Source organism: Sminthopsis crassicaudata, chromosome 6 (genome assembly GCF_048593235.1).
Source record: "Sminthopsis crassicaudata isolate SCR6 chromosome 6, ASM4859323v1, whole genome shotgun sequence".
NCBI lineage: Eukaryota > Metazoa > Chordata > Mammalia > Dasyuromorphia > Dasyuridae > Sminthopsis > Sminthopsis crassicaudata.
The window spans coordinates 153,165,406-153,180,416 of NC_133622.1; the positions used below are offsets into that span (position 1 = coordinate 153,165,406).

Below are 15,011 nucleotides of genomic sequence, written 5' to 3' on the forward strand. Positions count from 1 at the left end.
ATGTTATACCATGTAGTCAGAGAAAGAAAGAGGGGGCATGCAGAAGGAAGTTTAAAACATAACTTTTTCTTTTTGCCTAGAAATAGCCAAAAAAAATTTCCTAAGGATACTTATAATTTCAACATGGATAAAGATATAGTTGGTAGATAGAACTTTATAACTTAGCAATGATTAACAAAGAAATTTCTTTTTTTTTTCCAAAGAAATTTCTAAGATAAACTATAATAGCCAAGAAACTAGGTCCCCCTAGAAAAATTTTCTCTAGATTCCGTATGATGGTTCTACAGAAATTTGTATGAGTTTAAGGAAGCTATGGAACAGCTTTGTAGAGGAAGGCAAAAATGATAACATTAATATCAAATCTTGCTCATGTGTGATGATACTGCTCAAAATCAAATCCAGAAAGTGGGGGCATCCAGCATTTTGAGACTAAATAGGCATTATTATAAGTTTGAAAAGATGCTTATAAAATTAAGCAAATGACAATGTAAAGAGTATCCTTTACACATGAAAAATGGCATCACAGGGTGAGGGAAACAATACATTAAGTTCACTTCAAAAGTCTGCAAAAAAATTTGCAATTTGTCAAGTTTAGGAGTTCAGTGTATTAGGCAGAGACATTCTATATTGGTGTTATTATTCTTAACCAATTCAAAAAACAAACCATAGTCTTTGTTCCTGTGAAAAATATATTCTCCTGAACAGTCTTGAGAAGAAAGAAAATTTTAATTTAGAAGATAAGAGAATTCACCGGCTCATAGTCTTCAAGTTGTTTTTCTAAGCTGTTCTCCAGACATGCCATGTCTTCTTGTGTAGGGAGTTCTGAAGTATGATGTACACAATTGTTATCAACTGAATTGGAGGAGACATCCAACTGTATTCTGCCACCCTGAAGAGGTGCTATCTCCAATGGCAAAGGAGAAGGAGGATTGCTACAGGGAGACAACACAAACAAATATTTTCTAACATCTTACCTTTTTTTTTTTTTTTTTTTTTAACTGAGGCAATTGGGGTTATTTGACTTGCCCAGGGTCACACAGATAGGAAGTATCATCTTACCTTTTTTCTTTCTTTTTTTTTTTTTTTAATTAATCAGTGGTATCCTATTTTATAATTACATGTAAAGATAGTTTTCAACATTTATTTTTCTAAGATTTTGAGTTCCAATTTTTTTCTTTCCCTCCTTTTACCACACTTCTCAAGACAACAAGCAATCTAATATAGTTGTACAATCTTGTACAATCATTTTAAACATATTTCCACATTATTTAAGTGTAAAAGAAAAATCAGAACAAAAGGGGAAAAACCACGAGAAAGAAAAATCAAACAAACAAACAAAAGGTAAAAATAGTATGCTTCAATCTGCATTTAGTCTCCATAATTCTCTCTCTGGCTGTAGAAGGCATTTTTCATCCCAAGTCTTGCTGGAATTGTCTTGGGTCACTGTATTACTGAGAAGAGCTAAGTCTATCATAATTAACACCTTAACTCTTAACTCAAGATGTGAATCCAATGAATTAAGAGAGCATGCCCGAGAACTCATGAGCAAAAAAATTTTAAATAAACTCAAGCATTTGATGTGCAGCATGATGAATATGAAATACTGGAGTACTCATACCAGTTATATGAAATAAACTCTGAAGCATCATCCAACTCTGAAATTCTACAAAACATTTAAGCGTTACTTTAATAGTATTTTTTCAAATATATGATGTTTTCAAAATTCATCTTTGTAAAACCTTGTGTTCCAGATTTTTCTCCCTCCCTTAGAAGCAAGCAACTCCATATAATTTAAACACGTGAAATTCCCTCAGAAAACTTCTCGAAACCAAGCCTCTGAACAGTGTCTTGATGGAATGAAACTCCAGCTTAAGATAAGCTGGAAAAACTTCAAGAAAGAACAGTCTTACTGGGGTGAAAAAGGTGTTCAGTTCAGTTCAGAGAGATTCTGGGAAAGCTGGTGAGAGGGTCTTAATTATAGTAAGTCAGCAAGAAAGCAAATCAGCAACTAAGATCCTCAGGCCTGGATCAGTAGAGGAACAGAACAGTAGGGCAGCTTCTAGTCCCAGTTCAGAAGGCAAACTCTGGGGAATCTGGCGATTTCTTGAAAAAAGCAGGCAAAGCTACCTCTTACAAACACAAGGGGCCTCTGTGCTCAAAGGCAAGGCACAGAGCTGCACAGGAAGATTGGGACAGCACCCCCTTTACCTCAGAAGCAGAGCTCAACCATAAAAAAAATAAGAAATACCAAAAGAAAAGTAAAGAAAACAGCAAGAAACAGAAAAGAACGTTGACCATAGAAAGCTACTATGGAGACAGGGAAGATAACTCTGATGAGGAAAAAATGTCCACAGAGGAAATTTCAAAGAGTGATATGAATTGGTGTCAAGCCCAAAGATGCTTCTTGGAAGAGCTCATAAAAGATTTAAAAAGGCAAATAAGAAAGATAGAAGAAAAAAAATAAGAAAGGAAATGAATAGCATACATGAGAGAGTGAACAGTTTGGAAAAGGAAGGAAAAAAATTGACTGAAGAAAACTCAAAAAATACAACTGGCCAAATGCCAAAAAAAAAAAAAAAAAAAAATCACTGAAGAAAACAACACCTTCAAAAACAGAATTGATCAAATGGAAAAAGAGATACAAAGATACAAAAGCTAATGTTAAAAACTAGAATGGGGAAAATGGAGGATAATTGCTTTTTGAGTTATGTTGTAAAAGAAAAATCAGAACAAAAGGGAAAAGCTATGAGAAAGAAAAAGCAAACAAACAAAAAAGCAAGAATCAAACTAAAAAGAATGAAAAAAATGGAAGAAAATGTGAAATATCTCATTGGAAAAATAACCACCCTGGAAAATAGATCCAGAAGAGACAATCAAAAAATTATTAGCCTATGTGAAGGCCTTGACCAAAAAAGGAACCTGGATAGCATTCTTCAGGAGATCATTAAGAAAAACTGCTCTGACAATTCTCAGATGAAGAAATTTAAACGATTTCTAGCCAAATGAAAAGATGCTTCATGTCATTATTAATCAGAGAAATGCAAATTAAGACAACTCTGAGATACCACTACACACCTGTCAGATTTGCTAGAATGACAGGGAAAAATAATATTGGAGGGGATGTGGGAAAACAGGGACACTGATACATTGTTGGTGGAACTGTGAATACATCCAGCCATTCTAGAGAGCAAAATTTGGAACTATGCTCAAAAAGTTATCAAACTGTGCATACCTTTCGATCCAGCAATGTTACTACTGGGCTTATATCCCAAAGAGATATTAAAGAAGGGAAAGGGACCTGTATGTGCAAGAATGTTTGTGGCAGCCCTCTTTGTAGTGGCCAGAAACTGGAAACTACGTGGGTGCCCATCAATTGGAGAATGGCTGAATGAATTTGTTGTATATGAATATTATGGAATATTATTGTTCTGTAAGAAATGACCAGCAGGAGGATTTCAGAAAGGCCTGGAGAGACTTACATGAACTGATGCTGAGTGAAATGAGCAGGACCAGGAGATCATTATATACTTCAACAACAATACCACATGATGATCAATTATGATGGATGAGGCCCTCTTCAACAATGAGATGAACAAAATCAGTTCCAATAGAGCAGTAATGAACTGAACCAGCTGCACCCAGTGAAAGAACTCTGGGAGATGACTATGAACCACTACATAGAATTCCCAATCCCTCTATTTTTGTCCGTCTGCATTTTGGATTTCCTTCACAGGGTAATTGTACACTATTTCAAAATCTGATTTTTTTTGTACAGCAAAACAACTATTTGGACATGTATACATATATTATATTTAATTTATACTTTAACATATTTAACATGTATTGGTCAACCTGCCATGGGGGGGAGGGGAAGGAGGGGAAAAATGAGAACAAAAGGTTTGGCAGTTGTCGATGTTGTAAAGTTACCCATGCATATATCTGGTAAATAAAACTATTTAAAAAAAAGAAAGAAAGAAAGAAAGAAAGAAAGAAAGAAAGAAAGAAAGAAAGAAAGAAAGAAAGAAAGAAAGAAAGAAAGAAAGAAAGAAAGAAAGAAAGAAAGAAGAAAAAGAAAGAAAGAAAGAAGAAAAGAAAGAAAGAAAAGAAAGAAAGAAAGAAAAGAAAGAAAGAAAGAAAGAAAGAAAGAAAGAAAGAAAGAAAGAAAGAAAGAAAGAAAGAAAGAAAAGAAAGAAAGAAAGAAAGAAAGAAAGAGAAAGAAAGAAAGAAAGAAAGAAAGAAAGAAAGAAAGAAAGAAAGAAAGAAAGAAAGAAAGAAAGAAAGAAAGAAAGAAAGAAAGAAAGAAAGAAAGAAAGAAAGAAAGAAAGAAAGAAAGAAGAAAGAAAGAAAGAAAGAAAGAAAGAAAGAAAGAAAGAAAGAAAGAAAGAAAGAAAGAAAGAAAGAAAGAAAGAAAGAAAGAAAGAAAGAAAGAAAGAAAGAAAGAAAGAAAGAAAGAAAGAAAGAAAGAAAGAAAGAAAGAAAGAAAGAAAGAAGAAAGAAAGAAAGAGAAGAAAGAAAGAAGAAAGAAGAGAGAGAAAGAGAGAAAGAAAGAGAGAAAGAGAGAAGAAAGAGAGAAAGAGAGAAAGAAGAAGAAGAGAGAAAGAGAGAGAAAGAAAGAAAGAAAGAAGAAAGAAAGAGAGAAAGAAAGAGAAGAAGAAGAAGGAAGAAAGAAAAAAGGAAAGAAAGAAAGAAAGAAAAACTGCTCCAATATTCTAGAAACAGAGAGGGAAATATTCATTGAAAGAATCCATCAATCACCTTCAGAAAGAGATCTCCCAATGAAAATCCTAAGAAACGTTGTTGTGAAATTCTAGAACTACAGTCTCAAGGAAAAAATACTGCAAGCTGCCAGACAAATACAATTCAAATACCAAAGAGCAACAACTAGAATTACCCAGGATCTGGCAGCTTCTACAATAAAAGGACCTGGGGTTACAACTGAGAATTAACTACCCAGTATCCTCTTTCAGGGAAGGTGATGGAGCTTCAATGGAAAGACTTTCAATCATTTCTACTAAGAAAACCAAGAACTAACCAGAAAATTTAATCTACAAACACAAGACTCAAGAGAAGCACAGAAAAGTAAACAGGGGGAAATATATATATTATTTAAAGGTTAAACTCTTTACATCCTTAGATGGGAAAAAGATATCTGTAACTCTTGAGAACTATATCTGTCATAGGGCAGACAGAGGGGGGCATCACATGGACTGAGGGTGTGGTTGTGAATGGACTCTGATGTGGTGACTTCAAAAGAAAAAACATTAAGGGGTAGAAAAAGTCTGTACTGGAAAAAAAAAAGGAAAGGGAGGTATAATGGGAAAATTTCATTACATAAAATAGTATAAAAAAATCTATTACAATCCAGGGAAATATGGGAGGGGGATGAGCATTGTCTGAAGCTTGATCTCATCAGTTTTGGCTCAGAGAGGGAATAACAACTATTCAGTTGGCTATAGAAATTTATCTAACCCTATAAAGATGTAGGAGGAGAAAGGAAAGAAAAAGGAGAGGCAGGACAGATAAGGCAGAAACGCTAGAAAAAAGTTAAGAGAAGGGGGAAAGGGGTAATAGAAAGGCAGTGGGTGGGGTGGGTTAAAAAAAAAGTGAAATTCTTCCTAAACACCATATTTATCAAAAGAGGAAAAAATGAGAAAGGAAAAAAATATCAAGCAAACAGACAACAATAAAAACGGTGAAAATACTAAGCTTTGATCCACATTCAGTCTCCTCAGTTCTCTCTCTGGATGTGGATGGCTCTTTCTATTACATGTCATTCTTGAAAAGAGCCAAGTCCATCATAGTTTATCATCACATAATGGGATTAGCTTTTGATGGAGAAGATACTTGCTTCCCGCTTTGTTTCTACTTAAAATTGCATGCTAAAAACAGTGGTGCTATTTGTGTAGTCATTCCCTTCTATTCCCAGTGCTCCTAAAATACCTTTTCCTTATTTTTCCAAATTCTGTGTTCTGCTACCCCACAGCCTGCTCCTTTGAGCCTGATTCCCACCTACCCCCCACTAACCTCCTCTCTCTCTGCCCCGAGTTCACTATAATCTCAGGGATGATTGCTCCATAAATAACAAACCTGCTTAAACCCTTTTCTACTTCTGTTTCCTGGCCATCCTTTCCAGCATTGTTATACTTTCCCTAACTCCCATGTTAAATAAAGTTAAAGAGTAAGAATACTTCTTGTTCCCCCCAGCCATTTCCAGGTTCTTGCCTCTATTACCATCACTCAGCAGATGCTCTCCTCCTTCCAAGTTCATTCAATCCATATTTACCAGTCAAGAGGCTGGTGGCTGGCGAATACTAACATCCACTTTTATTCTCAAGGAGTTTTGTACTTCACTCAGTCTGTCCTCCCTAATTCTGTCCTAACTTGGGGATTTCAACATACATTTGAGGCAGCTAAGTAGCACTGTGGATAGAGAGTGGTCCTGGAGTTGGGAAGATTTCAGTTTGAATTTCACCTCAGACACTGTGACCTTAAATCATTGAACTTCTGCTTGCCTTGGTCTTTTCAACTGTAAAATGGGAATAACAATAGCATCTATGTTCCAGGGATGTTTTAAGGATAAAATGAGATAATATTTGTAAAATGCTTAGCACTGTACCTGGTGCACACAGTAGGCATTACTATTATGTTATTAATAAAGGATGTATTTATAATATAATTATAAAGTACTTTAAATTAATTTTTAAAACAACACTAATTAACTATAAATATTATTTTGATATTATTTTAATACTTCTTCAAATACCCTAACTTTAATTTTCTCACTTCCCATGGACAAATCCTTCACCCCACCTCAGCTATATATAGAGATGGCCATAACCTTAATTTTGCCATCACATATAAATTCAACACTTCTATGTTCATGAAACTCTGAATGCCCTTAGCTGTTCACAAGATATTGTCATTCCGTTTTTCTACTTGCTCATCCCTTCATCCCCAAGTTCTTTCTCAATCCCTTAACCCTGCACTGATTTCCCTCTCTTCCCTTCCCCATCCTGACCCCTTAGTGAAGGAGTTAACCACATTGTCCTCTTCTCTCAAGTTTCTTGCTCTTTTTTCCTATCCTTGTTCCTGCCCTGCTAAGCCTCAGCCTTGGATTACTCCCATCAACTGCTGGCTTCACTCCTATTTCTGAAGGAAGCTGGAGAAAACCTCGAAATTGTGCTGAGTCCACTACAAATTTATGTTACATAACTCCAACCAGGCCCTCATTGTGACAAAATAGTCCCTTTGTTGGTTCAGTCATGTCCAGCTCTTCATGACCCCATTTGGGGTTTTCTGGGCAAAGACACAAGAGTAGTTTGCCATATCTTTTTCAGCTCATTTTACAGATGAGGAAACTGAGGCAGAGTTAAATGACTTGCCCAGGATCACACAGCTAATAAGCTCTGGAGGTTAGACCTAAAATCACAGAGGAGTCTTTTAGACTCCAGACCTGGCTACCTTGTCACGAGTCCCTTTAAACCTCCCTGTCTCACTCAGCAAAGGCATTTCAAATTTTTTTTTAATCTCTCTTCAAACCCTCCACTATTCCCCATCCCCACCACTCTTTCTCAGTTGAGAAATCAGTTGAAAAAATCAAGGTCATTTGCTGAGGGATCTCTCATCTTTCTTCCTGCTCCTTTTTTATTATTCAAATGGCTTTCTTCACTATTTCACTCTTGTCCCACACCACAACATTACAATCACGAAAACTTTTCAAAATTTATCTCTTTTAATCCTCACAATTCTGGAAAGAAGCTACTATTCTTTCTTTTTTTTTGGCAAGGCAATTGGGTTTAAGTGACTTGCCATGGATTACACACTGTCAAGTATCTGAGACTGGATTTGAACTCAAGTTCCCCTGAATCCACCACACCATCCAGTTGCCCCACTAGGTCTTAACTATTAGCCCCATTTTACAGATAAGAACTGATGCACAGTGTTTTAATGTGTCATTTTGAGTTACAGAGCTAAGACCAGATTTAAATTCAGATCTTCCTTATTCTAAATCTAGCACTATCTGCTCTTTTACATATAAGATCCTCTTACATGTCCTTGTATCCTTCTTTCTGTTGCAGATTGACTTCAGGGTCTTCCCTATGACACACTAATACAGTTTGATTATACCTTGTTGTTTACTTGTTGTCTCCTGAGTACACTGAGAGTTTTTTGGGACAGGGTTTATAACTTCAGTGTTTAGAATAGTGCCTAGTATATAATAATAACTTAAATGCTTGTTCGTTGATTATCTACATTTTTAAAACGTTCTATCTTATATAAATTCTCAAGTCAGAGTAACTTTGGTCATATACATACATACATAAATATATATGTACATATATATATATATTTCAAGGGATATATTTTTGCTTTGTGATAATTAGATTGTAAATGTTCCTGAGAAGCCAAAGGTCCAGTTCAGACAGAAATGTGAAAAGGAAGAAAAGACAAAAGGGAAGAGAAAAATGAGAATCATTGATTTAGTTCTTTGATAGTGATTTTGTGATAGGCTGGGAAAATGAAAGTTTTGTTATTTCATGCCTATATGAATATATTCTGGTTCTATGGGTTGAGCTAGGAGGAACATATTAAACAGGAAACTCATCCAAGTAAGGGATAGGACATAACAAATGTTTATAGAAATTACTGCTTTGTTCAATCAGACCAGAAAGACAGGTGGTAACTAGCCCTATAGATAGACACATCTTGTTCTTAGAAACATGAAAGAAATATTTCTCTGGTTGTTAATCATAAAGAGAATAAAATGCTCTGAGCATGTTGTAAAAATATCGATCATACCTGTCATAGTTTGGCCTACTGGGTGGTTCCTGAGGATAATAAAACATGGTAGAGGCAACTTCTTCCTGGCCACTTGTTTCATATCGACTGTTCACAGTTGAAACCACATTATTCAGAGTCTGATGAGAGGGTGAGTTCCAGGTAGTGTTTGTTATCTGGGTGGGAGTGATTGCTAAATCTTCTTCCCCACTTCCACTGCTGTAACCATAGCTATCCCTCCTAGAAAGAGAGTGAAATGGTTCTTTGCTTTTATCAGACATTTCATTTTCATCTGAGCTGGTACCATGATCCCCATGTGATGGTTGATGGGCTTCTTTCTTGCTGTCTGGAAATATCTGCATTGGAGAGTGAATTGGAGTCTGCAATAGAGAAAGAAGACTGTCACCTATTACAATGAACACTTATTTATTAGATAAATTGCTGTGCTCTTTATGTAACATTTTGCCCAGTGGCACTATCAAATTCACCATACTCCCTTAAAATGCAAATTATGATACTATTTTTCATAGACATATCCCAAATGGCATTCCTAGAATAAACAAAACACTGTTCTACCATGCTAGTAATTTTGTATATTTAAGAATTAAAGTTTTAGCTATTATATTTAGTTGGCTATCCTTGTCTCTTCCTTTGGCTTTATTTCAATGTGATAGAAAAATATTGAGCTTAAATTGAAAGTAGGGTCAAGTGACAGGTTATGTGCTAGGTAGTTACAATCTCTTTGAGCCTTAGTTTCTTACATATAAAATGTATGACTATGTACTTCCTCTCAGTTAATATTTCAAAGACATGAAAATTTTTTTCTAATGATTTTTGATAATTTTTAAGGTGTGACAATGAATTTTCATATTCAAAAATCTTTAGTAGTTTCCTATTATCTCTTGATAAATATAAACTCCTGGGCTGGGAATTTAACAAAAATTATTTTCCATTCATAACAAACACCAACAAAAGGAGCATAGCAGAACAGCTATATGCAGTAGTGGATAGAGTGTCACTTACGGAGTCTTTCTGAATTCAAATCTAGCCTTAGACACTTCAGGCTGTATGATCTTGGACAAGTCATTTAAAGAATATAGGAGGACTTGAGTTCTAATTTGGCCTTAGACATTTAGTATGTAGTAGCTATGTTTCCCTGGGCAATTGGGTAAACCCAATTACCTTACCAATTAAAAAACAACAACAAAAACTGGGAGAAAGAAAAATATGAATATAGGAAATATTTATAACAAGTAAAATGAATCTACAAAGTAGCCATACTTTCAAAAATATAGAATTTCAGTTGAACCCCCCACTCTGTCTGGAGGTGAATAAATACAATAAAGGTATACAAGGGGACATTACATTCATCAAAGTGCTTAAGACTTTCAAAGTTATTATTATTTTTTAAAACAATGTTGTTGCCTTAACTGCTCTCCATTTCTTCTGACTTTATTCTATAATAGGTCACACTACCTAAGATCCTCCCTAATAGTCTTTTTCCCTATTTTTGATGATATAACAATATTCCATTAGTGTTAGACCACTGTTCATGCCTAATGATAGGCATTCCCTTAGATTATTTCCCATTCCATTTCCTCAGCCTTTTAGGATCTGGAAGTTTGTTTTGCTTGTGATATTCCCTTCCTTATATTCCTCTTGCCACACCATCCCTTGGTCACTGCCTGCTTTTTGTTGAGTTGATATATTTCTACCGCAAACTCAGTATTTGTTTGTGTGTGAATTCAATCTTCCTTTTTTCTGTTTCAGATAAAAATGAGGTTCGTTTGATACCTGCTCCCTCTATAGCCTCTTCTATGTTCACATACTTTTTTCACATGTTTCCAATTGTGAAAAATAGAATTCCATCCCCTTATCCCTGTTTTCCAAAACTAGCACATTTCTTTTCTTTAAAGCCTTTGAAAAACATTAAAGTTTTGAAGGGATATTTGTTTCTTCCCCCCTGTAGATCATTAGAGCTGCATAGTTCTTACTCAGCGCTGACTTTTTCATGAGCAGTAATATACAGTTTGTTCTTCCATTAAATGTCCATTTTATACCTGAAGAATAATACTCAGCTTTATAGAGAAAATTAATCTTGGTTGTAAGACTATTATTCAGTCATTTTTATTAATGTCTGACTCATCATGGCTCCATTTGGGGTTTTCCTATTAAAAATACTGGAGTGGTTTGGCATTTCCTTCTCCATTATTTTATGGATGAAGAAACTGAGACAAATGGGGTTAAATGTCTCACCCGCAGTCACACAACTAATAAGTGTGAGAATAGATTGGAGCTCAGTAAGAAGAGTCTTCCTGATTCCAAGCATAGCATTCTATCTAGAGTTCTACCTAAGGCACTTTCTGTAAAAGTATACTATTAGAATATTTTTATTTAAAGATCTTCTTTCATTTTAGTAAAAATAAAAGCTGTCAGGTCTTGTGGGATTCTTACTCTTGATTCTTTGGTACTTGAAATTTTTCTTTCTGGATGCCCTTGTAATATTTCTTCACTAGAATAGAATTCTTTTTTAAATGTTGGTGACAAGTTCCTAGGACTTTTTCCTTTCAGTGATTCCTTTAAAGAGGTCATTGGTAGATTTTTTTTGTAACTTTGTTTTGCCCTGTGGTTCTCAGGTATCTTTAAAGTTTTCATTTGAAATTTCTCAACATAGTATATGTTTATAGTTTTCTTGTGTGTGTGTGTGTGTAAATCATGATTTTAGAAAGAGTCCAATAATTTTCAAACTGTTTCTCTGTGACATGTTTTCTAGATCAGTTTTTAAAAATCAGATGGTTTAATTCTTTTAGTTTTGTTCCTTTTTTTTGTTATTTCATGGAATCTATTTTTCCAATTTTAAGAGATTCCAAAAACCTGGGAGGCATTTATCATTTTCCCTTGTAAGAGAACCTCACAAAAATTCTTTCCTCCAGGTCTTTTTCCCATTTTACAAATCTTTTCCTAATTTCTTCTAGCTGTGGAAAATCCATCTTTTCTTTTGAATCTTTGCTTGTAGTTGTTAATACTAGTTGTTATCTCAGATTGGCTAAGATGGCAAGAAAAGTTAATAATAAATGTTGGAGGGGATGTGGGAAAACTGGGACACTAATATATTGTTGATGGAGTTGTGAACTGATCTAACCATAGTGAAGAACAATTTGGAACTATGCCCAAAGGGCTATCAAACTGCATACCATTTTATCCAGCAGTGCCATTACTGTGTCTGTATCCCAAAGAGATCATAAAAAAGGGAAAAGGACACACATGTGCAAAAATGTTTGCAGCAGCCCTTTTTGTAGTGGCAAGGAACTGGAAACTAAGTAGATGCCCATCAGTTGGGGAATTCCTGAAGAAGTTATGATATATGAATGTAATGAAATATAATTGTTCTATAACAAACAATCAGCAGGATGATTTCAGAAAGGCCTGGAGGGACTTACATGAACTGATGCTAAATGAACTAAGTAGAACCAAGAGAATATTATATACAATGGCAACAAAATTATGTGATGATGAGGGACTTGGCCCTTTTCAACAATGAGATGATTCAGGCTAATTCCAATGGACTTGCAATGGAGAGGGCCATTTGCATCCAGAGATGGGTGGTTGACCTTTGCTTAAGTAGCCACTTTGGCTGGAATGTAGCTGGGCATTTCAAGCCCTTTTTAATCTGGCTCGCACCCGCTTTCTCAAAATTATTTCCTATCTTTTTGTTTTGCACACTATTTTCCAGATGAACTAGCTTACTAGTTACTCCCTAAAAGTGACATAGTTTTTGGTTCTGTTTTTGTCCAGGCTGTTATGCATGCCTATGGCACACTGCCTCTGCCTGTCTTAGAAGCCCTAATTCCCTTTTAGGCTCATTGCAGAAGCTGGATTCTATAGGAAGTCTTTCCTGTAACTAAAATAACCACTCCACCACTGTAGAGCTGTTATTCTCCTTCTTGAAATCCCAGATTGTATTCTGTGCCGTCCTCAAACTCATTGTCTTATCTTTCTATTCTTATGAAGTAGGCACTTAAATGTTAGCTAAGTCAAATCCATGTTTAAAGAAATGAGCCAAAGTCAGGCTTCTGATAACTAATTTATGGCTATGTGGATCAATAGCAATCAATGTCAAATTTACAATTCTTTTTCCAGAGATCTTTAAAAATATAGTAACAATAAACATGCATAGTGCCTAGGAAGAAGAAACAGGAAGAGATGATATCAGTCATTTCTAGTTCTGAGATAATATTGATAGGACAGAACCAAAGAAATGCTCTTTGGTAATAAGTAACTGTGAAAAACAATTAGCCAAATATTTCCTTTTCTTTGGCTATTGCATTGATGAAGTACAGCTTTAAGTTTTTGATAACGTAATTTCATGCTTATGTTATATATTCCTGGGACTTCAAAGCACTCTTAAAAGAACCTTTAATTTTTTAAAGATGAAGAAATCCATGGCTACAGACTGGATCATGGACCACTAATAAGATAATTCAACTGTACTATAATAGCTACATTTTTATTTCCTTAAAAATGAAAAATACCATCTCACAGAGCTTACCAAAACAGATGCATCTATCTCTGGCAATGTACCAGGTGGAGGTCGGCAAAGAAGTAAAGAGACTTCTGGGGATGTTCCCCTGAGAACAGAGATGACGTCCTAAAGATAATATTGATGAAAAATTAAAATATAGTTCAACAAATATTGTGTTACCATTCTGAAATGCCAGTTTTTCTTCTAATATATGCAAAGGCCACCTGTTTGTTACTTACCTGCTGGGAGAGTCCCTTCAGAGAAGCCCCATTCACTTTCATGATGACATCTCCAACATCAATTTTTCCACTTTCTGCTGCTGGCTGTCCAGGAAATAGTTTTTTAACCCTTACAATGCTGGCATTCATTTGCTCTGGAATGAGGTTGTCTTCACGGGAAAAACTAAAACCTAGACCTGAGCTATTTTTCAGTAATTTTACTTCAAATGTGTTGTCTGCAAGAGAAAAAAATAAAGAGGGTATTTTTCTTGTACCTGATACATTCAAAAATCTTCAAGTATAGTGCTATTTTACTAGTCTATCTCCCATCCTAAATCTACCTCTATGCTAAGAGAAACAAGTGAATATTTATATACTTCCAAAGATCATTAGGAAATGTAGTGACCATGGAGGTCCAATAAATAATTTAAAAAGCAAAGTTCTGAAAAAAAGAAAGAAAATAAAGCATTTTTCAAAAGAGTTTATTTTACGCAAAGTCAATAAGCATGGTTTCACTGCCTCTTATGTTTCAGGCTCTGGGCTAAGTCTTCTGAATAAAAAGGTTTTGAAAGGAAAAAAAGAAGAGAAAACCTTTAAAGAAAATAATTCAGAGAATGGCGAAAAAGAACATAAATCACTTATGGAATAAAGATCAAGAAACTGAGTTTATATTTTAGAGTTCCATTCTGATAACATCAAGTAACTAAATGTTTGACTGGTAAAATTAGTGAAAATACAGAACTATAAAAAAAAAAACAACCAGGAAAACCATAGTCGAATATTCTTAAAAGAGTGAATGAGAGCTAACTCTTTGTGAAAACACTTTTGAGGTAGCAAAAGACTAGAAAAAAATGATTGAAAAAATATAAATACTTCCTATAAGTCTATGATCTCAACTTGGAGGTGATGAGCTATGGTGCAGCATGGGTTTATATGCTGTCACATCCTTTTGTTTCATGGATTTTTGTTATGAGGAGGATTTGGGGACATTGAGGAGGGATTCATTGAGAAACAATAATGGTGTAAAAATATCAATAAAACATTAGAAAAAAAGAATGAGGCTGTGAAGTAACTGGCAAAATCATGTATTCCTAACCAATAATCTGCTGAAATAAGAAAGAGTTATTACTTTCTTCTAGTTTAGATTTCATGAAATTTAAGGGAATGGAAAACTAAAAAACTAAATGTCTAGGTTAGAGGAAAGAAGGAAAATAAAATGAATTGAAAACAATATTGTTGTTATTATACTTTGTTCTGAAAAAGTATTAAAATAATATCACTATGCTAAGAGTTGAGAAGATGTGGATTTAAATCCAAAGTCTGCTACTAAACATGAACCCATTCTTACTTCCCGCAACTGATTACACATAGGACTTTTTCTTCATAAATCTCACTGAGAATCCCAAAATATATGAGGCAATGCTATGAAAACATTAGCTATATAACTTTAATTTATAACTCCATATAATTCCATCATCAGGAAATGGGTTGAC

General features: G+C 34.8%; 1 protein-coding gene across 1 annotated transcript in view; it reads right to left on the bottom strand.

Annotated features, from left to right (window-relative positions):
- Window positions 1-15,011, bottom strand: part of PTPN13 (protein tyrosine phosphatase non-receptor type 13) — a 218,038-nt gene that overhangs the window by 41,021 nt on the left and 162,006 nt on the right. Inside the window, 4 exon segments of the mRNA XM_074273918.1 lie at window positions 752-932; window positions 8,800-9,158; window positions 13,328-13,426; window positions 13,540-13,754. Coding sequence (XP_074130019.1) covers window positions 752-932; window positions 8,800-9,158; window positions 13,328-13,426; window positions 13,540-13,754 — 854 coding nt within the window.